Consider the following 22,862-nt stretch of genomic DNA (forward strand, 5'->3'; position numbering starts at 1 on the left):
AATGAATAAGCTGTTTGTTGGGAAATTATTATTTTCATGGCTTCCTTCATTTCCAGTGGTTCCACATCCTAGTTTGCACTTTGCAGAGCTGGGAAAAGCAAGCTGCAAACAATACAGAAAGATCGGATGGTCTCGTTCCGAATTGGTGGTTTGGCGAAGATGTACAATTTGAGACCCCTGTTGTTTCTGAACCAGCAGTGCTCGTCCATGGCGGCGATGAAACCTCTGAGACTGATGCGGGTAATGAGCCAAAGGGCTTCACTTTCTTCTTCTGCTGGGAAATGGGAAGGTGGGGTTTCCATGGTGCAGGGTGCTTCCAGAGGAATTGGCCTGGAATTCGTGAGAGCCCTCTTTTTCTTTCCTCATTTGCTTTATTATACTATATGTGTTTATATAAATTTTCTGAGTTTTTTATATGTAGCAGACGCTCAATGTATGTATATGTGTGTGTGTGTGTGTGAGATATAATGCTGATGGATTTGGCAAATGGGTTGCTGTGTTTCATGCGGAGAGTATAGCCAGGTTCCGGTTTAACGGTTGGGAATTCAGTAAAACTAGAATATGTGATCTTTGTAATGTTTACTGGCACATACATGATCCAAAATGTCATGTCCTGAGTAAATGATCTTCAGTTGCATTTGAAGATGCCCTGAAAAAACCGATAGAATTAAGGTTTGAAAAGGGAAAGATTGGAAAATTTTCGTCCATGGTTCAACGACAATTTGCCAATCTGAAGACTTTTCTGTGAGTGTTGTTTATGGCTATCACAATGGTGGAGTTGCATTCATCATTTGAAGATTGTTTTCGCATCTCGCAGAACCTTTGTTACTCTGCAGGATTTCCATGTAATTGATCGTCCCTAGACCTCTAGACGATATCTGAGCTCTTGTAATTTGTGTAGACGCGTAACAAATTGAAATAGTCATATTATGCCAGAAACAATTCGGACGCACAATTTCTTGTGTAGGTTCTTAAAATGATACAGAGCAACACGTATATAGGTATAGCTATATACTTCAAAGACTAACTAAGCTTTCAAGACTCAAGACAATGTTTGAATCATGACGCTTTTAGCCTTCTACTGCTTGACCAAATTAATAACACAAGGTTTCTGTAACCATTTCTTCTTAATGATTTGGTTTTGAACTTTTGGTTTGTTAAGAGAGACTTGTGAATTTTTCTGCCTCAAAAATGTGACATGTTTCTTTTTCTGTCTTGTACAGGTTAAACAATTGTTGGAGAAGGAGAAAGGTCATGTTGTTGCTAGTTGCCGTAATCCTGAGGGGGCAACTGGTCTTCATCATCTGAAAAGTAAATTTGGCGAACGCCTTAGTGTTCTACAATTGGATGTGACCAATGAAAGCACCATAGAGGTTAACATTGTCTGGTTTTCTGCAATTTCACTTTGTTCTCTTGCTCCATTCTGAGGCAAAAGTAACCATAGAAGTTAGATCATTTCGCCCTTTCCTTTTTCCGGTAACACTTTGGTGAATGAAGTTTAGATTTTAGTCATGGATGAGTTAAAATATCATAATTTGTGGTACACTTCCCGTCTGTTGATGGAAAAAAATTACGTTCTAAAGCTCTAAAGGTTTGTTTATTTATGCATTTCAGCAATCTGCAAAGTCTATCAGCGAAAGATATGGTTCTTTAAACCTTCTAATCAATGCATCTGGGATTCTTTCAATACCTCAAGTATTACAACCAGGTATGCACATTAGTGAGGGATGCATCGACATTTGATTGTCTAATCACGATCTAAACCTGCAATATTTTGCTCACAAGTTAAATCATTTGTTACCAACGCTGGACTCTCATTTCTATTGCTTTACTTCCAGTACAGAAACGACGTTGAGGAAAGTAGAGAAGTCATCATTGATGCTTGCTTACGAGGTTAATGCTGTAGGTCCTGTTTTAGTGATCAAGGTATCCTCACTCTAAGCCTCATCCTTCGAACTTGACTTGGTTTTTGAATCAAATGTTTATGGAGAATCTTTGATTTGTGCAAGCAGCATATGTGGCCTCTCTTAAAGGACGGAGGTGGCTCTGGAACTGACAGGGATGTTGCAGTTGTGGCCAACTTGAGCGCCAGGGTGGGATCTATAGGGGATAATCGCCTTGGGGGTTGGCATTCTTATCGAGCTTCAAAAACTGCACTTAATCAACGTATGATTTCTTCCCTGAGGTCTCTTAAGATCACATAATTCCCCTACTAGTTTTCGATAGCAACTTAATCATTCCTCGTATTGTTGTTGCAGTGACGAGAAATATATCGGTGGAATTTGCACGGAGGAAGGATCCGATTACATGCATTTTATTGCACCCAGGTACGGTGGACACAGATCTCTCCAAGCCATTTCAGAGAAATGTTCCTGAAAACAAACTTTTCACAACAGAATTCTCAGTACAGAAGCTCTTAAGCATCATTCTCAATGCAAAAAGCCACGATAACGGGAAGTTTTTCGCCTGGGATGGCCAGGAAATTCCGTGGTGACCGTTGAATTATTTCGATATAGGAAGGATGGATAAGTTATTATTGAGTTGAAATATGTAAGCCTTCAATTGATATCAGAATCACAAACATATGTGCCTTTATTGTTTGACCTAAAGTTAATATTTGAACCAAAATCATCGTATGGTTGAAACTATTACAAAATCTTATGGGTTTACAGCTACTATACTTTCGAGACGAGCTAAATTCTGTCTCAGACGAACTGTGTCCGTACATATGAAGAGAGTTTAGTCCGCTACGAGATCAGGCATCCTGCAGGCATGAAGTTCCTCGTTTCCTCCCCCGTCCCTTGAATTGGGGCTGCCCTTTTGTAAGTTGTATTCTTGTTGATAAAAAAGGAAACCCGTACTTAGTCTGCAGCACTAGAACAACGGAACCTACGCTCTCTTTCCTTGTCTGATTCAAGGGATATCCCTGCTGTTGAGTTATTATGCATTCATGTCTACAACATAGCACATCCGATTCTTGCATAGCCGGCAAACCCCTCCCTTTCACTTGTTCAAACCTTCCAGGGCTAACGAGGCTCTTGAGAGAAGGATGCCGCGGCATTCAACCTGATGATGTCAAATTTCACGTAGCAAAATTAGAGGGTAGAATGTTCATATAAATTGTAAACAGACTCATTATAAAAAAGCTACAGCTTAACAGACCTTCTGTTTTATAGTTCCCGAGCTTCCACAAGGAGAATACCATATGATTCCATGAAGAAGCACCAAGGCATGCCCCTGTAGAAGTATTTTGACTTTGGGCTAGGCATGATAGAAAGATTTTCTGTTACTTGCTACTTCAACTTCATCATCAACCACAATGAAATTATCACCCGCCATAACCAGTTCGGTCTCCCTTGTTGTATTCAATCCAGCTATAACCTGGGTCCTTAACAACCTGTGTATCACTCATTTTATCTCTCACTTCCCTTGCCTCGTCCCATCTTCCTAAAGAAGAATAAATATTGCCGAGAAGCACATAAGGGGCTGAATTATGTGGGGTCAAGCGGAAGAGTTCATCTGCTGCCCTTTTAGCTAAGCGCACATTAGCATAAACCCTGCAAGAGCTAAGCAAAACCTCCCATATAACTGGATCATCTTTATATGGCATCTCATCTATTAGGACTTCTGCTTCATGGAAACGACCAGCACGGCCTAGAGCATCAATAATGCAAGTATAATGATCCAAAACAGGCACCACTCTATGTTCTTGTTCCATTGAATTGAATATGTCAATGCCTTCATCGACCAATCCGGCATGGCTACAAGCAGTCAAAACAGCAACAAAAGTTATACCATCAGGTTTTTCACCCAATTCAATCATGTCCCTGTAAAGCAGAACGGCCTCATCTCCACGTCCATTTTGTGCATACCCATGTATCATTTCATTCCAAGTAACAGTATTTTTGCTAGGCATCGTATCAAAAAAGTTTCGGGCCTCATCCACATCACCACATTTGCAATACATATCAATGAGAGCACTTCCTACAAAGACATCATTCATATATCCATCCTTTGTCATCTGAGCATGAACCTGTTTCCCTTGAAACGAAGAAGAGAGCTTTGCACAACAACTCAGTACAGTAGCATAAGTGAATTGGGTAGGAAGGATCTCATCTTCCCGCATATGCTTAAAGAAAGTGAAAGCTTCCTTATCTTGAGAATTGAGTGAAAGGCCTGCCAACATAGAGTTCCAACAAACAATATCTAATTCAAGCATACTATGAAATATATGCTTTGCCATTTCTGTCTTACCACACTTTGAATACATGCCAATAAGTCCACTTGCAACATATATATCTGTATGAAAGGCTGCCTTTTGGGAGGCAGCATGAACCTCTTTTCCAGCCTCCAGAAGCCCCATTGCGGCACAGGAGCTGAGGGCAATTGCAAAAGTTGTTCGATCAGGTTGTACATTTTGGAACTGCATTTCCCTGAACAGCTTTATCGCCTCCTCATGATCACCAGTCTGGAAATATCCAGAGAGAATGGCATTCCATGAACTCACATTTGGACATGAAATGTTATCAAACATTTTGCGTCCACTTTTTATATCACCAGACTTGACACATGCTGCAAGCAAGTGTATATAAGTAACCTCATCTGGTTCAAAACAGCAAGATCGCATCCTTTGCAGATATTCTATAGCTTTCTGACTCTGGTGTATCTGGCCATACCCGGCTATCATGACATTCCAAGAAACATTACTAACTTCAGGTAAACTAGCGAAAATCTTCTCAGCACTATTCATATCCGCATTCTTTGCGTACAGATCGAGCAATGAATTGTTCACATGAAGGTCTCCCTCAAATCCAAGTTTAATTGTAAGCCCATGTATTTGTTGTCCGCTCACATTACATGGAATCCCATCATTCTGATCACCAACACCAAACTCGCCACCTCCTCCTTTGGCACAAACACCCAAGATGCTCGACAATGAGATGGAATCAATACGAACCCCTTTCCTGCACATCATTCTAAACATTTCGACAGCCTCCATGACTCTGTCCGTCTGCGCTAACCCTCCCATCATAGCTGTAAAAGTAACCTCATTAGGCTCATCCATGTCAGCAAAAACCTGAACCGCGTCCCTAATAAGTCCACATTTTGCATACATGGAGAGTAAAGCATTGGTAACATAGATATTCTCCTCAAGACCAATTTTGATAACAAGACCATGACATCTCCTACCGTGCTCCACATCCAACAACGCTCCGCACGCACTAAACACACTCGCCAACGTGAACCGGGTAGGCATGAATCCCTCCAAAATCATTGTATCGTAAACCCCCAATGCCGTTTCTTCTTGCCCATGTCGAACCAAGGCACTAATCAGAGTATTCCACGAAACAGTGTTTCGCTCCGGCATTCTCAAAAACAACTCCTGAGCATCCCCTAAACTCCCAAATTTAAAGTAACCAGCCAATATGGCGTTCCAAGAGTAGACGTCTGGGTGCGGCATTTTATCAAACACTCTGTGTGCATACTCGATATTGCCGCACTTCGAGTACAACTCGACGAGGCGGTTGGAGAGGAAAGTATTCGAAAAGAGGCCGTTGCTGCGTAGTAGAAAAGCGTGAATAAGCTTGCCAGACAAAAGGGATTTCTTGTCTATGCAATTCTGCAGGAGATTTGATAAATATGTTGCTCTGCCTTCCATGCTTTTCAAAGCTTTTTTTTATTTTTACTTTTTATTTACTTTTACTTTTTATTTTTTTATGATGAACTAATGCTTTTCAAAGCTTAGAGACGTTGAAACTATTCCGTGTGTTCGGATGAGAGATTTTTAGTGTGCCGCGAATACGGGTCGATACACATATTTTTAAGATTAATGTTATTCATAATAAGTTTATATACCATATTTGTATATCGGTGTCATCTGATGAGGACAACTATATTGTTTGAAAAATTTGCAAAACCCAAGGAAAAGAATGAGAAAAACTCATCGTATACCATAATTATCATTTAATTAACTAATTTTTCTTAATTATTAGTATGAAAAGTGGTACAAAAATATGATATGAATAACACTACTTTATTTTTAACGCTTTCAGTAATTAGTAATTAGCGTATAAAATTGTGTTCTCGACATGATCGTGCCACGTCACAGAAGCTTAAGAATTGCCACGCAGGAACAAGTTATCCAGCTGGCATTTTTTCATCGTCATCGTCCAGATCATAGGTTTTCAAACTTTTTCATGCAGCATCACTCCATTTTATGCTCCCAGCTACTTTCAAAAGACTTCATCTTTGCCGCCGTGCGACGTTGTTTTGCCAAGGAACCGTTTAAAGCACCCAACAGCCGCCGAAACGGAACGGAAACTCGAGTATCAATGGAGAAAGGTGGGTTAGACTCCGCCGGCCGAGAATTCAAGAACGCAGAGGAGATGTGGAGGGAGCAGGTCGGGGACGACCACAGCAAGAAGACCGAGTGGTACCGCCAAGGCGTTGGCTACTGGGAAGTAAGTGCTTTGGTCAACCTTCTCTGTTTTGGTTTCCGCTTTTTGGTTCAGTCATTTCGTCGAGCAGGTTGTGCGCATCGGGAAAGTGTGTGATGTTTTTGGTGTGTTTCGTTGTAAAGGGTGTGGAGGCGTCGACCAATGGAGTGTTGGGAGGATATGCGCAGGTGAATGAGCCTGACATAATGGGCAGTGAAGCTTTTCTTAAGCAGCTTCTCTCTGAGCGTTTTCCCGACGCTGCAAATGGCCAACGTCACCTTGTTGTTCTTGGTACACAAAATCTATCTTTCTCTATGTTTTTCTTTGTTTGAGTTGCTTTAAATGATCGTATTTGTTGAATTTAGATTAAATAATTTCACTTTTGTTCATCAAAAAATGCAAATTTGAGAAGGGTTGCAATCCAAATTTTGGCTCTATTGGTTTATGGTTTTAAAATCAGGCAAGTTCTTACCAGTATCTAAATTTCTGCAGATTGTGGTTCTGGCATTGGCAGAGTCTCCAAAAATCTTCTCATAAGATACTTCAATGAGGTGAGTTCAGTTTCGGGACAGCACCTCCCACTTCTACCGCCATCTTTCGATATTCAGTTTCTGTGAATTTCTTTTGATGTTACTGTATAAAGTTGAGGTCTTTGTGTGAACTTGTATTTCATGGTGTATGTTGTCCCTGTCAATCCCGAATTGTAGAAGCATATTCAGGTAAGTTCCAAATGGTTTAATTTAATGTGAAGTGCATCCAAATCCAAAGGCACAGCTTGCATATGTTGAACATGTATGCTAGACTATATCACGAGACCTCAAAAATACGTGTTGGTTCTTACCTTTCTAGCTTTCGGTTTTATTTATTAGATGATAAGTGATAACTGATTTAGCTTTTCTTCATTTCTGAGCTTGAGTCAGGATATCTATAGCTTTGTTATGTTTTCATGTTTTGGATTTTCAGTCAAACTGAGTTATTGTTTTTGTGTTACATGGAACAAACCAGTGCCACTAAAACTTGATAGAGCTTATTATCCTTCGTAACCTTTGCACGTTTCTTCTCTTTGATTGTTTATTTCTGTTTTCTTGAAAACCCAGGTTGATCTTCTTGAGCCCGTATCTCATTTCTTGGAAACTGCTCGTGAAAGTTTGGCTCCTGAAAATCATATGATCTCTGATACGCACAAAGCTACTAACTTTTTCTGTGAGCCTCTTCAGGTAATATACTCAAATTCAATACATTACCAGAAACATTGGAGGGTCTCGACACTTACAACCTGCTATTTTTTTCTTTGTTCCTGTTTAGATGGTGAACTATATCTCCCATATTAGTTACACAATGGTTTGCTAGGTTATTTTTATTTTATTTTTTAAACACCTGCCATGCAATTTTGTCAATCCAGGGCACTCATTAAGCGTTTTCCTTTCTTAACTTTTTCTAAACATCAGTCTCTTACCCTCGTTGACTCTTTTGGAAACCTCATGAACATTTTCTTGCTTCCATTTTTAGGAATTCACACCAGAAGCAGGGAGGTACGACATTATATGGGTTCAATGGTGTATTGGTCATCTGACAGATGATGACTTTGTCTCATTCTTTAAACGGGCAAAGGTAAAACTGTTTTCTTGAATACTAATGTAAAACTATTTCAGATATCAAGGTATTTACTGCGATTGCATCACTATCATTTCATGATCAAATGTAGACTGTTCACTATGGAATTGAACTTGAAGATCCGCAATCTTCTGACCATTTACATCCACAAACCTATAAAATTCTGTGAAGCATTAAGGCCTTCGTTAAATTTAAAATTTCTGTTCTTACTGACTTTATGCTCAGACATGGTGTTCAATTCATAGGACCATTCGGTTCCTTCCTCCCTCCAAACCAAAAACAGGAAAAGGAAACAACAACAACAACAACAACAAAGCCTTTTTCCACTAAAAAAACAGGAAAAGGAAAAAAGAAAAAAAAATGGAAAAACCATTGTACCATTACACGTTAACTTGGGGATTATTGGGTCAAAGAACTGGGTTATTGCTTATGTCCTCAGTAAGATCTAAATCACTTATTTTTGTGCTATTAAGTGCCTGGGAATGTTTGATTTTATCTATTTGTTGTCAATCTTTGATAGAGGCACTTTGATGGCAGAATTATTCCTATTATACTACCACTTTTGTACGTCCAGTCAAATTTATGCCCTTAACATGTTGCTTTGTAGTCTATTGGATTGGTGTCTGTAATAATTCTATTTATGGAAGAATCATGACCCCTATTATTGTTAGTTTTGCGTGTAGAAAGGTACTAACATTTTTATATGGGTCACCTGTTTCTAGGTTGGATTAAAACCTGGTGGTCTTTTTATTCTGAAGGAAAATATTGCAAGATCCGGTAAGTTGCTTTGCTGTTTCACTTCTTTCATGTGGTCTTGGTAAAGTTCTCATCTCACCTGTTTCCACTACTACTAATACCAAGTTTACCATGCCACAAAAAGTGTATTCATCTGTGTTTTTTTTTTTTTTTTTGTAGACTAAATTTGACAAAGTATAACGTCTTGTTGACTAATCGTATTGATTTGTAGGATTCGTGTTAGACACAGAAGATCGGAGTGTCACTAGGTCTGATTTGTACTTTAAGGAGCTCTTTCGTCAGTGTGGACTTCATCTTTACATATCAAAGGTTAGATGTGAAATTTGTACTTTGTACTATTAGCTCTAGAATTTGATGTGGACCTTATCTCATGCGATATGTTACTTTTATTTTCATTGTTTATTGCTGATAAGTGATAACTAATATAGTCTACAAGTGAAGGAGAAATGATTTAAGTTGTGCATGGACACTGCTTCTTAATAGAATAACGTCATACGATGCCTGTCAGAGTTTTGCCAGTACTCGTTGCTTCTCATATTAATGTCAATTTTCTTAATAAAGTGAATTAGACATCTCTAAGTGGAAGAGAAGTACCGCTAGATCAATATCTAGCTGGTTTTGGTAAACTGGTTCATTTCATGGCTGTCTTTGAGTGAATTCATATGAAATATCTCCTTCCTTGTATCAAAGTCTTCTTCGCTTCTAATTCCAGTTTTTCTTTACATCAGGATCAAAAGGGGTTGCCTGTAGAATTATTCGCCGTGAAAATGTATGCATTAACTACCGAGTTGCCAAAGAAGGTCCATCGGACGAGATCTAAAGTGCAAGCCAACAGACCTGGAGTCATCAAGTGAGGAATCCCAGCTTGAACTTACATATACACAGAATACTTTTTCTGGCGGTAATTTTTTGTCCTGATTTCTTGTAATGTGCCACCCCTTAATGTTTACAAGAAACAGTTTGTATTCACCTGCAAGTTCTGTACTTTGATGTTCTTGATGATTCGAATTCATTGGTTATGTGCGCATTATTTTTCTACGCTGATGTTGTCCGCTGTCCATTACAAAGCATAATACAATATTTTGTGAACTAATAGAAGCTGTTGAAGGAGGAAAGAGTCATGAAACCGAATAAGAACATCGATCTCTAATAGCATACCGAAACTTAACAATCCACGAGGAAAATTAAAGCATTTCGGATAGCACATACAGAAACATAAAATATTTTTGCATAGTAAATGTATGAGCTCTCTCAGGAATTGGATATACGAGGTTGGATGAATTCAAAGGTTCATCTCGATTGTATGCGCTTGTGCCCTTTACCTCTTTCGGCATGTAATCTTTCGCGGTTATGAGATGCTAAAACCCTGCAAGACTGGTAGGCTCGACTAATGATATCAAACACTTGACCCAACCCTAGTTGTTGGTTGCTGGGTATGTCTGTACACATTAGCCCTAGGCCTATTGCCTGTTTAGCTTGATCAAAAGTATCTTGTGTCGCCAATTTCTGGTCTATCACCATCTGCAAATTTTCAGGATAATGCATTCTGATATACTCGAGAAAACCAGCCTCCCCCGTCTCAAAGTCTTCCTGCGGCCGCCTGTTTACGAGCATCTCTAATAGAAGCACTCCAAACTTGTACATCTCTGAACAAAAAGTTTAAATTTAGATACTAGAAGTTAACCAAATTAAGAGAGGTAAAAAATAACAGATACAAACGGTGCAGCTTCATGGATCGACTTACTTCTACTGCTTTGATCCCCAACCTTAAACCTCGAAATTCGCGGTTCCAGATTGTTTGACAGCAAGATACTGCTTGTCCTGAGGTCATATCCAACTTCAGGCCATTCCTCCTGCAGATAACAAATGCCTTCCACAACCCCCATCAATATCTTCAGCCTGTGATTCCATGGTGTACTGTTTGCCTCCAACAGCCACATCTCAACGCTCTCACCTTCCATCCATTCGGTTACGATGGCTCTCAACCTTCTGTTATTGCACCAACCCAATATACTAACCAAGTTCTTGTGGCATAACTGAACAAGAACCTTGCATTCTTCAATCAAGTTCGGGTGGTTTTCTCCCCGGTAAATCTCAATCCTGACATCAGTACCATCTCTCAGAGTTCCTTTGTAGATATCAACTGCTTCACTCTTCCCCTTCAAATTTCTTTTCGAAAATCCATTTGTTGCTGCCTTAAGCATTGCTGGTGTAAACCGGTGCTTTCTTCGAAGCATTCTTGGGAGGAAATCAGGCCTCCGGAAACAAAGCCACCCCAAGCAACACACCATCAGGATCACAAAGATCGGAAAACCAACCAACAAGATTACAACCTTGATCCTGAACTTTTTCTTATCGGGGAGTAGACCCGAATGGAGAAAACTCGAAGAATTGAACCGCTTAAAGAAGAGGGCATCAGAGATTTTACTCTCAGAGAAGTGATTGTATGATAAATTAAGAGAAGTGAGGTTGGTAAGCGGAGAGAAGCTCTCTATTGGGACATCGCCGTAAAGGTCATTATGGCTCATATCAAGAGCTTGGATTTGGGTGCATTGAAGAACATCAATGGGAAAATTGCTGTCTAAGGAACTGTTGGATAAGTCAATAGTTAAGATGCTCAAAGGGCAATACTTCCAAAAGAAGTTGAATGACAAGTAGAGCGGCGTGATCATTGGGCGGTTTTGAAGGTCTATTTTAGGGAATGATTCGATGCAGTTTGGATTCTTGGACTCGTTGCAGAGATGGCTTGCAACAATGGTGGATTTGAAAATCTCATCAAGGTCCATAGGTAAGGAACTGCAGTATCTGAGTGATGGGTTGTGATGGCAGTTTTTGGTGATCGTGGAGTTAAAATCATGCGGTGTTTTTAAGTTCCTGAGGTCTTCTATGACGGAAGCAGATAGAGCTGCCGAAAGTGAGGCGGAAAATGTGAGGAAGAGGAGGACGGAGGTTGCAGAAATGGAGGCCATGGAGAAGTTTGTGTGTGACTCTTTTGAGATGGTTAGTTTTAAACTGAGTTCAAACGGTTGGCAAGAAAGAAAGTGGGGGAGTATATTTTATCACGTTGAAAGTTATCATTGGTAACCACTTGCACTCGGACTATAAAGAGCAGTTTAATTTGGTAAAAAGTTTCCGACTTTTTTAAATTTTTTTTTTTTACAAATAGTACTTGTCTAATCTGTAATCTATTCCATAATTCCAATCCCGAAATTAAGTACACAATCCAAAGATCATCTCATCGACTTCCGGCTGACGCAATTTTTTCATTTAGCCTTTCATTTATTTTTTCAAATGGCCCTCTACCAAAGTGGTGGAGAGTAGTGTTGTTCTTGCATCATGATTTGGATTCAAACCCTATCGGTTCTCTAATCTAATAAATCTATCGTTTAACAAAAAAAAAAAAATCATCTAAAAGAAAATCGTTCTTCTTGTTGTGGCATAAATTTAGAGAGGGAAGAGAGGACAATCGGCATAGAGTAGAGAAAAATCTCATATTTTGTGCTTTTATCTATATTAATAAGGAAGGAAGAAAACTAGCTCTCTAAGTAATACAAAGATCTTCTAGATTTCATAAGATTTTCAAACATAATCTATTAGGATTTATATAATCATACATGTGTTATAATTCTAACTACAATACTTCCCTTAAGTGTGTAAATACTCAAGTAGATAGAATATCAGATCATCATGAATGATATTGGCAAACATGAGTCTCTGATGGGGATTGCATGTTGGAATAAGTCTCACCAAAGCCTGGTATATTACAAGTGTTGGCTTTTCAAGTACTGGCAATGAGTTCTTTGCAATGGAGTGGCACAATCGTCCAACAAAGTTTGCACTTTCGATTTGTAATTTACTTAATTTGGTTTGAGGATCTAATGACTTATTCAGGATGGCCTCCATATATCAATTAAGATGCTTATGTAATTTGTACTCGAACTCAGTTGGATAAAACTTATCGGTGTTGAGTGCAATTGCAGTATATATTACTAATTTCGAGTGCTAGTATATATAGAAGCTCCAGACATTTTTTTTCAGTGCTATTACCATTATATAACCCATCAATTCAAATTTTATATAAAGAACAAAATTGTAATAATTTTTTTTTATTAAAAGGTAGATGAGGTGAGTTACAAAATAATCACCAAAAAATCGTACATAACACCAATATATTTCTTGAAAATTAGAAATTGACAAGAAATTGGTTAGATTAGCACCCTACAAAAATGTTAACGAGCTAACTAGGAATTAATTAGATAATACAGTTAAAGGAACAACAACAACAAATCAAGAAACAAATCAGTGTCTAGCTGTGACTCTTGTAATTGTCAGCCGTTGGTTTGCAGCAACTCAGCAACTTTGTCTCTGAGCAAGGGTTTGGATTGGATGTCATCATCTTTTGCCAGCACTTCAACAAACTCCTTCAAAATTAAGCACTTCTCTTCAGAGTAGAGCTTCTCTTGAACAATTGGGGAGGCAACAACTTGGAGACTCTCTTGATTAATATGCAACCCTTCTTCCTTCCTTTCCTGCTTAAACGTAGAATTTCAATTTAAAATGTATACATTAAATCAATAAATAAAAGAAAGAAATATTATATTCTGCCCTAAATTCATCTAACTTGGTTGCAAAATATTAAACCATTTTTATATATATACAGATGAAATAGTACCTGCTGAATTGGAGAGTCCGTCATGAGTTTGAGAACTGAAACTTGTGCCCGCAAGAACTTGACATACTTGTACGCAGCTTGCAACATTTCAGCAGTGTTCATCTTTGTGGCACCAGGAATCAACCTCCCAAGCTCCTGAGTCTTATCCGTTATCCTCCTCCTCCTCTCGCGCGCAGCTATGCTCTGCGGTGACACAGTACCAGTACCACTGACGGCCTTATTGTTAAGCTTGGCAACCGCAGGTGGATTCTGAATTCGGATTTCAGGAGTTGGAACCAAAATTTCAGGCTGGAGGAACTGATCATATGCATTGAAATAATTGGGAGTGGCGATCGGGAAGTTTGAATTGTAATATTGGACTTGTTGATCATGGAAGAGCTTTTGGCGTTTTGGGTAGGGCTGGTAGGAGTAGTCATATTCATCTAGGGTTGGACAGATATCCGGCGACAGTGAGGCTAAATTGATGTTATCTGTGGGAGAACAAAAATCGGGGAGGAAAAAGTTTTCGGAGGACTCGTATGGCTGGAAGAGTGGATCAATGCAGGTGTAGTCTGGATTAATGTTAGCTAAGCTATAGCAGTAATCCTGCAGACCGAAAATGCCCGACGAAGCTGCCTGCAGCTCTTGTTGTGATGGGAAGCTAAGCATATTCATTTCTGGTGGGTTGAGAAGCTGAACAGACCCCCAGTCATCCGTAGAGCAAAAAGTAGCAGTACTCATAGCCATGAAAATTACAAAACCTGCATGAACAGTTAATTATAGTTAATAGTTAACTGATTAATTGCTAAAAGACCAGCAATGCTATAGAAAAAGACCCTTGAAAGACGAAAGAGAGAGATAACTAAACAAGATTTGAAAAGCTTAAGACATAGAGAGAGAGAGAGAGAGAGAGAGAGAGATACCTGAGAGAATTAGATATTCTTGTGTCTGTGGACCTGAGTTAGACCTAAAGATTAGTGCTAATTAACAAACCTTATCAGATTAAGCGTACAAATTAACTGAACAAGTAACAGCAGCCTGCCTGCTGACTTATGCTAATTAAGTAGTCCAATCTACAAGGAAAGAGAGAGGAAGAAAGAAGAAAGAGATCGAGAGAGATGCGGGGGAAGGTGGGCAGTTTTTGGTTTCGTTACTTTTGGCGCAGATAAAGGAGGTGATCTCAATGATCATGGATGAAACCATAACCACTACCTCCTAATAATCTCCTATTTAGTAGCACACATCCTCCCCCTTCTATTTCTAGGGTTTGCTGTGTATAACCGTCAGTTACTCATGACCCCTCGTTGGCGGCTAGCTATTGATCAGTAATTCACTAATATAATTAAATTATTAATTAATTAATTTGTCACAATTAATCTTGTAAATTAATTCTCAACGTACCTCCAATGTTAATTAGTGTTTTGTCAATTAGACAATTACTATCCGTTAATCATTAAGTTCACTAAATGTTTCCCAGAAGAAGGAAAAAATCAAACTGATTGAGCAGAAATTCTGAAACTGTTGTATATCATGAGAGATGAAGAGTTGTGTTTGGATTACTAGCTAGAAGATATACACAGTATTGTTATAGTGTAATGTTGTGCCTGCAAAATGGTTATTAATTTGGGGCTTACAATGCAAAATGGTTTTGAGTAGTCCCCGTACTATTTTTTTTTTTTTTCGCTTAAAAAAGGGCATGACAGTCTATTCCTTCGAGATTCGGAATAACTCACAGAAACATTTTGCTTCCCCTTGATCGTTATCATGTAATTCATCGGTGCAATAACGCTATGAATCGATACGATGGTGCTCTATATTGTGACAAACACCTGTCTCTTTTCATACATGTGCATTATATTTTTGAGAGACATTGACTAAAGTCTCATGACTCGTCTCAAAACTTGGAGGATATTGCAAATATATATATTTTTCTTGTAAGGTAAGTAATATATTGCCCATGATAATTTGCGTTTATTAAAATCAAGTGGTGCAAAGCTGTTTGGTTAAGAATCGTGGACTGTTCAGGATTTAGGGTATATAGCATTAAGAATAGGGATGAGCAAATACCCATTGGTTATGGGTAATCATGGTTATCCGTCCATTTAAATTTGACGGTTACGGTTATGGGTAACCGTTTAGATAAATAAATAGTTATAGGTATAACCGTTTACCCCTGAAATTTAAATGGGTTATGGGTATTACCTGCGGTTAGAAACGGGTACCCATTTAACCATTTATTTTAAGGAAAACTAATGAAAATGACTTGAAAACTTTGAGTTTTAATAATAAGGACAAAATAAAGGGTAAAGTGAATGGTACCAGGATTGACTTTTTAGTGTAAAAATGTGATTTTTCGTTAAAGTGAATAGTACTGGGAGTTTTTCGTTAAAGTTCCCTTTATTTTAATATATGTAAAACTAAAAAAAAAATTAGTTTCTAGCTAAGTTTAGTATCCCGAGACATATTTGGTTATAAAGGGCTATAATATATATATATATATATATATATATATATATATATATATATATATATATATATTATATGCCTCACTTGACATAAAAATATAGTTGATAGAATGAGTCAATGTTCAATATATGTGAGTGAATGTGCTAAAGCATTAGAGTGTTCGACAGTTTTGTTTTGGAGTCTTTTGGAGCTTTGGCCAACTCAAGATAATGATTACCTTGAGCTTTTAGAAACATATTATTGTCGGTTGATGCGTATATATGTGTGTATGTATGTATATTTAATTGGCCTTGAGTTTTCAATAAATATTTGACCTAAAAATTAGACATCAATTAAATGGCTTTGATCGATGAACATATGTTTCTAAATAAAAATCCAAATATTTATCAAATTAGTTTATTAGTAGACTGATGCGTACTTACATTATCACATCCCACCCTGGGCCCCCACCACATCCTGGGCTCGACTCCACCATAGCACGATATTGTCCGCTTTGGGCCCCGACCAACACCTTCACAGTTTTGTTTCTGGCCCTACCACATTTCGGGCTCGACTCCGCCGTAGCACGATATTGTCCGCTTTGGGCCCCGACCACGCCCTCACAGTTTTGTTTCTGGAAACTCACACGAGAACTTCCCAGTGGATCACCCATCTTGGGATTGCTCTTGCACGAACTCGCTTAACTTCAGAGTTTCAATGAAACCCGAAGCCAGTTAACTCCCAAAAGGCCTCGAGTTAGGTAGATATGAGAATATACATATAAGGCTTACAAGATCCACTTCCTTGGGCGATGTGGGGTGTTACAATTCACCTCCCTTAGGGGCTCGACATCATTGTCGACACACTTCCGGCCAGGGATTGGCTCTAATACTAAATTGTCACATCCTGGCCCAGGTCCCCACCACATCTCGGGTTCGACTCCACCGTATCACGATATTGTCCGTTTTGGGGCCCGACCACGCCCTTACGGTTTTATTTTTGGGAACTCACACGAGAACTTCCCAGTGGGTCACCCATCCTGGAAATGCTCTCGCCCGAACTTGCTTAACTTTGGAGTTCTAATGGAATCTGAAGCCAGTGAGTTTCCAAAAGGCTTCGTGCTAGGTAGAGATGAGAATATACATATAAGGTTTACATGATCCACTCCACTGGGCGATGTGGGATGTTACATATATACATATATGTATGTATGTATGTATACAAGAATATTAATTAACCTACAACCCATGCATGATTTTTGTAATAGATTGACCCTCAAATAATTGGGAGGCATCGCATATATTCATAAATAATATTGCCGTTAATACAAAAAATTCATGTTAAATGTATTTATAACGGTATTTAATTGTTAGAAAAAGATAATTATGACAAATTTCTTTTTAATTATCAAGTTGTTAAAAAAATAGGTAGACGGGTGAAAAAAAAAGAGAGTAAATGGGTTAAAAATGGGTAAACGGGTACGCGGTCATGGTTAAATGGGTATGCGGTTATGGGTGAATGGGTTTGGCTAACCGTTTATAAATAGTTATGAGTATGAGTATATCCGTTTATGTAAATACCCAATGGGTAAACGGTTATGCGAGTAAAAGCTTAAACAGTTATGGGTAAATAACCGTGGTTACCGATCCATCATAACCGTTGCCCATCCCTAATTAAGAACCAAGTGTGATTTACCTACAATATTTTACTATCGTAAAGAACATTAGTAATTTTGTCCAAAAGTGAGAATTTCGTTAAAATCCGTTAAAATGCGAGCGGATTTTGAAGAAAATCTAATTTTTTAGGTAAATTACTAACAATCTTTACCACAAGGATTTAATCTTATTTTTGTTTTATTTTAATCATATGACTATTTTCTAACTACCATATCACCATGAAAACCTTTTTACAATTAAGACATACCTATTATGTCAAAACATTATTGGTAATTGTTGAGGGTGAGCCTTGGCGCAGCGAAAATGTTGCTCTTTATTGACTACAAGATCACAAGTTTGAGTCGTGAAAATAACATCTTTATAAAGTAAGTATAAGACTGCGTACGAAAGACGTTTCTCTGATTCTTGTAAAGTGTGGAGTTTTGTTGGTTAGAGCACAAGTGCCCTGACCCTTCACTTACCGAAGATATTGACAGATCACCAAAGTGATTTATAGTAAAAAAAACTTATAGACTAGTTTTATTAATTTTTATTGTCAGACACGAAAATACCGAGTTATATTAATCTTAAAAATACATTTTGCCTTGACAAAAAAAAAAAAACTAATGAAAAAAGCTTGAAAACTTTGAATTTTAACGATAAAGACAAAATAAAGGATAAAGTGAATAATAACAGCATTGATTTTTTAATATAAAAATATAATTTTTCATTAAAGTAAACAGTACTAGAAAAGTTCTCAAAAAACAAACAATTTTGCCTAAAAAGCGAAATATAAATAAAATCCAAGGGATCGAAATGGGTTCGTCTTCTAAGACCTGGCCTCATTTTGGCTAACAAGCATCCAAACGCCCAATTCTGTTTCCCTGCTATCACAGCTCTCGACTGAGCGAGCAAGCAACCATGGACGTTCTCTCAATCTCGTCGCCTACATTCCTCCCCACCCCAACCTCCAAGCTCTCTCACTCCTCCCGCCCCAAACCAACCTCCTACTTCCCCACTTCTTCCCCCAAAACCCCCTCAATCAAATCTCTTTCCCTCCAAACCGCAAAACCCACTTTCGCCTCCAGGTCCCAGGCCCTCGACGGCTCGCTCCTGATTTCCTCGGCTCCTCAGACGCCGGACACCGCCATGAGAGGTGCCGAGGGTGACGCCATGGGGCTTTTGCTCAGGGAGAGGATTGTATTCTTGGGTAGTAGCATTGACGACTTTGTGGCCGACGCTATTATTAGCCAGCTGCTTTTGTTGGATGCCCAGGATTCTAAGAAGGATATCAAGCTCTTCATTAACTCCACCGGCGGCTCCCTCAGGTTATACATGGTTTTTAGCATCTGGGTAGCTTTTATTTTCTGCTGATTTTTGTTTGAAAGTAGTGAAATTTTCATTTTTTTTGTGGAGATTTTGAGTGGCAGAGGTGACCCTTTTGAGATTAAAATGTTGTCTGATTAGATTTTGTAGTTCTTAATTGGTTTGAAATTAGGGTGCTCGAAGGGCTTAGTGCTTAGTTTAGTTTGTGTAGCTTTTTCTTTAGGACGAGATAAGAATAATTGATTTTGAAGGTTTTTTTTCCTGTGTAATGGAGACTTAAAAGGCATGGTGCTGGTTGAATATATGAGGATAGAGAAAGGCCAAATCTTTGGGCTTAGGTTAAGTAAAAAGCATGTTGACTTTGATATAGCTTAAGATGCGGTTGTGAGGTAGGGGAGTTTCCCCGTTGGTGAGGCAACGATGACACGCATAATGCACACTCCCACATTCTTTCTTTATGTTCCTATAGCAACATTCCTTATTGATGCTAGTTATTTTGTCTCCTAATAGTCAAGTAACAGTACTAGTTATATGTTAAATGCATCGCTTCCATGTGAATGGTGGACATAATATAATCGGAAAATCAGCTGAGTGTGGAGAGCTGTCAACAATGTCTTGACAGTTTCTCATGGAAGTCTTAGTGCCTGTGATAGTAGGTAGGGGAGAAAGTCTATTGTAGTTAATATCAATTTCTTGGTGAATCACGTGCAATGACGCGGGTAAGGCTGAGCGTATTAAACTTTTAATCGTCCAATGGCTACCTGCATTGATATTTGGCATAGCTTTCTAGGGAGGCACGGTTGCGTTTGTTGAGAGTTGTCCCACATCGGTGAGGGACAAGGTTTGCTATGTGCTTATATGGTCTTGGGCTACTCCTCATATTGCCAATTGGTTTTATGGTGGAACTTCAATTTCATCATGGTATTAGAGCAAGGTTGTTCACGTGTGAAGCCTACCGGCCACACGCACTCCACGTCACCCAGTTGTTGTTCACGTGTAGGCTTGAAAATCTGCCACACGTGCGGAGGCGTGTTGAGAGTTGTCCCACATTGGTGAGGGACAAGGTTTGCTATGTGCTTATATGGTCTTGGGCTATTCCTCATATTGCCAATTGGTTTTATGGTGGAACTTCAATTTCATCAATGTTGTGTGCTTTGGCATCCTGTATTTATCTATTTATTGAAACTACTGTGCTTCTTGTGGATTTGAGTGTGCTTTTGGGATGCCCACCAATGGGCATTGGTTTCTAGAGTTTAGAGACATACCATTTCTCTTTAGTTATGAACTTATGCAAATTTAGGGGGCTGTTGAATCTGTTGAGTTATGAGATTATGCATATTAGTTATAGAAATCTGATTTTAGCTGGTAGTTCGTGCATCTTTATTATTTGTTATGGGACTTCAGCTAAAACAAGATCACTGGACTATTAGTTTTATTTCTTCTTTTAACTTGTAAAAAGGGGCTTTTCTTTCATTTTTCAAGAAAGATGGGTTTTCACCTGTTTTGTTTATCGATTAAAAAAACTAACTTTTCATTTATGTATTGTCCCATCGAGTACAATCTCAATCACTTTGTTCACATTGATGTATTCTTCCAACTTTTATCTAACGTTTCGTTGATACAATCACAATCACTTTGTTCACAATCTCAATTACTTAACTTATTTTTCATTGATGTATTCTTGTGTATATGTTTGTATGGTTTTGCTGTCTTGTTATCTGCTTGCTGATTTTCCTTTTTGTTATTTGTGTTAGTGCTACAATGGCTATCTACGACGTTGTTCAGCTCGTGAGGGCTGATGTCTCCACAGTGGCACTGGGCATTGCAGCATCAACGGCGTCCATAATCCTTGGTGGTGGAACCAAAGGCAAGCGTTTTGCAATGCCGAATACACGCATCATGATTCATCAACCTCTTGGAGGTGCTAGTGGGCAGGCAATAGATGTGGAAATTCAAGCCCGAGAAGTGATGCATAACAAAAACAATGTTACACAAATTCTTTCAAATTCCACTGGTCGCTCATTTGTGCAAGTCCAAAAGGATATTGACAGGGATCGGTATATGTCCCCCATAGAAGCAGTTGAATATGGAATAATCGATGGAGTAATTGACGGAGATAGCATTATTCCTCTGGTGCCTGTCCCAGACAAGGTGAAGCCGAGAATGAGTTACGAGGAAATTAGTAAAGATCCAAGAAATTTTTTGACACCAGACGTCCCTGACGACGAGATATACTAGTTTTGGGTTGGCCATATGTTTGAGATTGAGAGGTACATGATTCAGATAGCTAATCATCACTATTGCTTTCTTTTCTTGAATGCATGCCGTGAGCTTGTGTGTTTTCTTCAGCTGGCTTTTGTTCTCATGGCATTTGTAATTGTCTTAATATTCTTCTAATCATCCATTCAAATGCTTTCTGAGAAATTAAGGGCAACATAAGAGTCAAGTCCGAATGTGTTCGTTCAGGTACCGTTTGGTACGTGGGACGGGACAGGATGGAACGGGACGAGCCGTTCCGTTCCACGTTTGGTGCGCCTAAAAACTGTGGAACGGGTTGTCCCATGGGACGAAATTTGACTGATTTTTCGTTCCACCTCTTCCCCCCTGGAACGACCCGTTCCACATCTGTGAAACACAAATTTATAACATTTTACGACAAAATTTCTCCTTATCTTTTTCAATATTTACATCATCTGTTCCGTCTTGTTCCATCCTGTCCCGTCCCATCTTGTTCCATCCCGTCCCATCCCGTCCCGTCTGCGTACCAAACGGTACCTCAGATCTCCTCCGAAATTCTAGCGGGAGATTATATTCTCACCCTCTTTTTACTTCTTTAATTACTCCACTTGACCTTTTTTTTTTCAAAGAGATTATATTCACACCTCAAATTACTTATTCCACTCTTTTAATTTTTTAATATTTTTTATCAACTGTTAGTGGTGTGTAGAAATATTAAAAAATTAAAAAGATGTGGAAAAATTAATTTGGAGTGTATGAATATAATTTTATTTTTATTTTTTTACTTTACATGACTTTTTATCCTTTCGCCCCTGAGTAACAAGAAAGAAAAGCAAGACCAAAATAAAAACAACGCAAGACCGAAAATAAAAAAAGACGAAGGATGTAGACAGTTGTATATTTCCGTCAATCCATCTCTTTTATAAGGGACGTGTCTTTCTTCACGCCTCAAAGCTTTCTACTAGATATTGATAGTATGGTAAAGACATATCTTCCTGCAAATGAATGCTGATATCCAGAGAGACTCAAATGGAAATATAGGAAGAAAAGCCGGTCGTTATTCTCTTTTGTCCTCCTCTACTCTACATCTTCCCCAAGCCCAAGCACATGATGATCTCCTGCACTCGATGCCTTCCTTTCCTTCTAGCCTGGTTGCCAAGTCTCCGCCGGCCACCTTAACTCCACTTCCCGTGAGCTAGATACCCTCTTCATCAAAGTCATCCGCAGTCTCCTCCGAGTATGCATATCTGCAGAAGCTCGTATTAAGTAACAGTTCAAAATATCCTCACCTGGTGTATTAGAAATTCATTAAGAAAACTGAAGTTAGCGCATTCTATGCATACAAAGGAAAAAAGTTTGGCACTTAATCGTTTTGGATATGTTTGTAGAGTTGAAACTTGGGACATTAAGTCACGATTACTTGAACGAAAATGAATTGATACGACGCCTAGTATATTAAACTCAGGAACACAACATAATCATCGAGTTTTCTTTGTGTAGATTTTCTATTCTGGCTGTTCTTATGCTCACTTATCTCCGGAATGGCTCATAAACGTCACTCAGAAAGCATTTTAATGCATGATTATGATTAGAAGAATATTAAGACGATGAATTGGAATAATGTCAGCTGGTTTACTGATGCCATGAGAACAAAAGTACCTGCCTCATACCAATCTTCCATTGTGCTGATCGGAAAGAGCTTAATCTAACCTATTGTGCAGTAGGATTCGTACGATACCC

At 38.7% G+C, this 22,862-nt stretch overlaps 6 protein-coding genes across 7 annotated transcripts; 3 read left to right on the forward strand and 3 right to left on the reverse strand.

Annotated features, from left to right (window-relative positions):
• On the forward strand, positions 1–2,656 carry LOC126587244 (uncharacterized oxidoreductase C663.09c). Its single transcript, XM_050252281.1, has 6 exons — positions 1–339; positions 1,224–1,373; positions 1,615–1,708; positions 1,844–1,926; positions 2,013–2,166; positions 2,259–2,656. Exons 1-6 carry the CDS (start codon positions 127–129, stop codon positions 2,492–2,494), a joined length of 930 nt encoding a protein of 309 aa, XP_050108238.1. The 5' UTR covers positions 1–126; the 3' UTR covers positions 2,495–2,656.
• Positions 2,563–5,793, reverse strand: LOC126587243 (pentatricopeptide repeat-containing protein At4g20770). Its single transcript, XM_050252280.1, has 2 exons — positions 3,163–5,793; positions 2,563–3,066 (listed from the first exon to the last, which is right to left on the reverse strand). Exon 1 carries the CDS (start codon positions 5,657–5,659, stop codon positions 3,329–3,331), a length of 2,331 nt encoding a protein of 776 aa, XP_050108237.1. The 5' UTR covers positions 5,660–5,793; the 3' UTR covers positions 2,563–3,066; positions 3,163–3,328.
• Positions 5,794–6,171: 378 nt separating this feature from the next.
• LOC126584706 (alpha N-terminal protein methyltransferase 1) lies at positions 6,172–9,845 on the forward strand. 2 transcript variants are annotated; one of them, XM_050249033.1, is made up of 8 exons: positions 6,173–6,461; positions 6,581–6,728; positions 6,930–6,988; positions 7,535–7,654; positions 7,947–8,048; positions 8,774–8,828; positions 9,019–9,116; positions 9,536–9,845. In XM_050249033.1, exons 1-8 carry the CDS (start codon positions 6,198–6,200, stop codon positions 9,659–9,661), a joined length of 972 nt encoding a protein of 323 aa, XP_050104990.1. In that variant the 5' UTR covers positions 6,173–6,197; the 3' UTR covers positions 9,662–9,845. The 2 variants fall into 2 exon arrangements, with proteins under 2 accessions (XP_050104991.1, XP_050104990.1); XM_050249034.1 differs by lacking the exons at positions 8,774–8,828; positions 9,019–9,116 and having other exon boundaries at positions 6,172–6,461.
• Positions 9,846–9,922: 77 nt separating this feature from the next.
• LOC126584704 (leucine-rich repeat receptor protein kinase MSP1-like) lies at positions 9,923–11,825 on the reverse strand. The gene is made up of 2 exons (XM_050249032.1): positions 10,552–11,825; positions 9,923–10,453 (listed from the first exon to the last, which is right to left on the reverse strand). Exons 1-2 carry the CDS (start codon positions 11,774–11,776, stop codon positions 10,098–10,100), a joined length of 1,581 nt encoding a protein of 526 aa, XP_050104989.1. The 5' UTR covers positions 11,777–11,825; the 3' UTR covers positions 9,923–10,097.
• Positions 11,826–13,135: 1,310 nt separating this feature from the next.
• Positions 13,136–15,529, reverse strand: LOC126584513 (transcription factor bHLH53-like). Its single transcript, XM_050248872.1, has 3 exons — positions 15,526–15,529; positions 13,480–14,219; positions 13,136–13,336 (listed from the first exon to the last, which is right to left on the reverse strand). The coding sequence occupies exons 1-3, from the start codon at positions 15,527–15,529 to the stop codon at positions 13,136–13,138; spliced, it is 945 nt and encodes a 314-aa protein (XP_050104829.1).
• A 2,837-nt stretch (positions 15,530–18,366) lies between these two features.
• On the forward strand, positions 18,367–21,308 carry LOC126587940 (ATP-dependent Clp protease proteolytic subunit 4, chloroplastic-like). Its single transcript, XM_050253049.1, has 2 exons — positions 18,367–18,886; positions 20,639–21,308. The coding sequence occupies exons 1-2, from the start codon at positions 18,480–18,482 to the stop codon at positions 21,120–21,122; spliced, it is 891 nt and encodes a 296-aa protein (XP_050109006.1). The 5' UTR covers positions 18,367–18,479; the 3' UTR covers positions 21,123–21,308.
• Positions 21,309–22,862: the final 1,554 nt, after the last annotated feature.

The sequence above is a fragment of the Malus sylvestris genome, chromosome 10 (genome assembly GCF_916048215.2).
Source record: "Malus sylvestris chromosome 10, drMalSylv7.2, whole genome shotgun sequence".
In the NCBI taxonomy this organism is placed as follows: domain Eukaryota; kingdom Viridiplantae; phylum Streptophyta; class Magnoliopsida; order Rosales; family Rosaceae; genus Malus; species Malus sylvestris.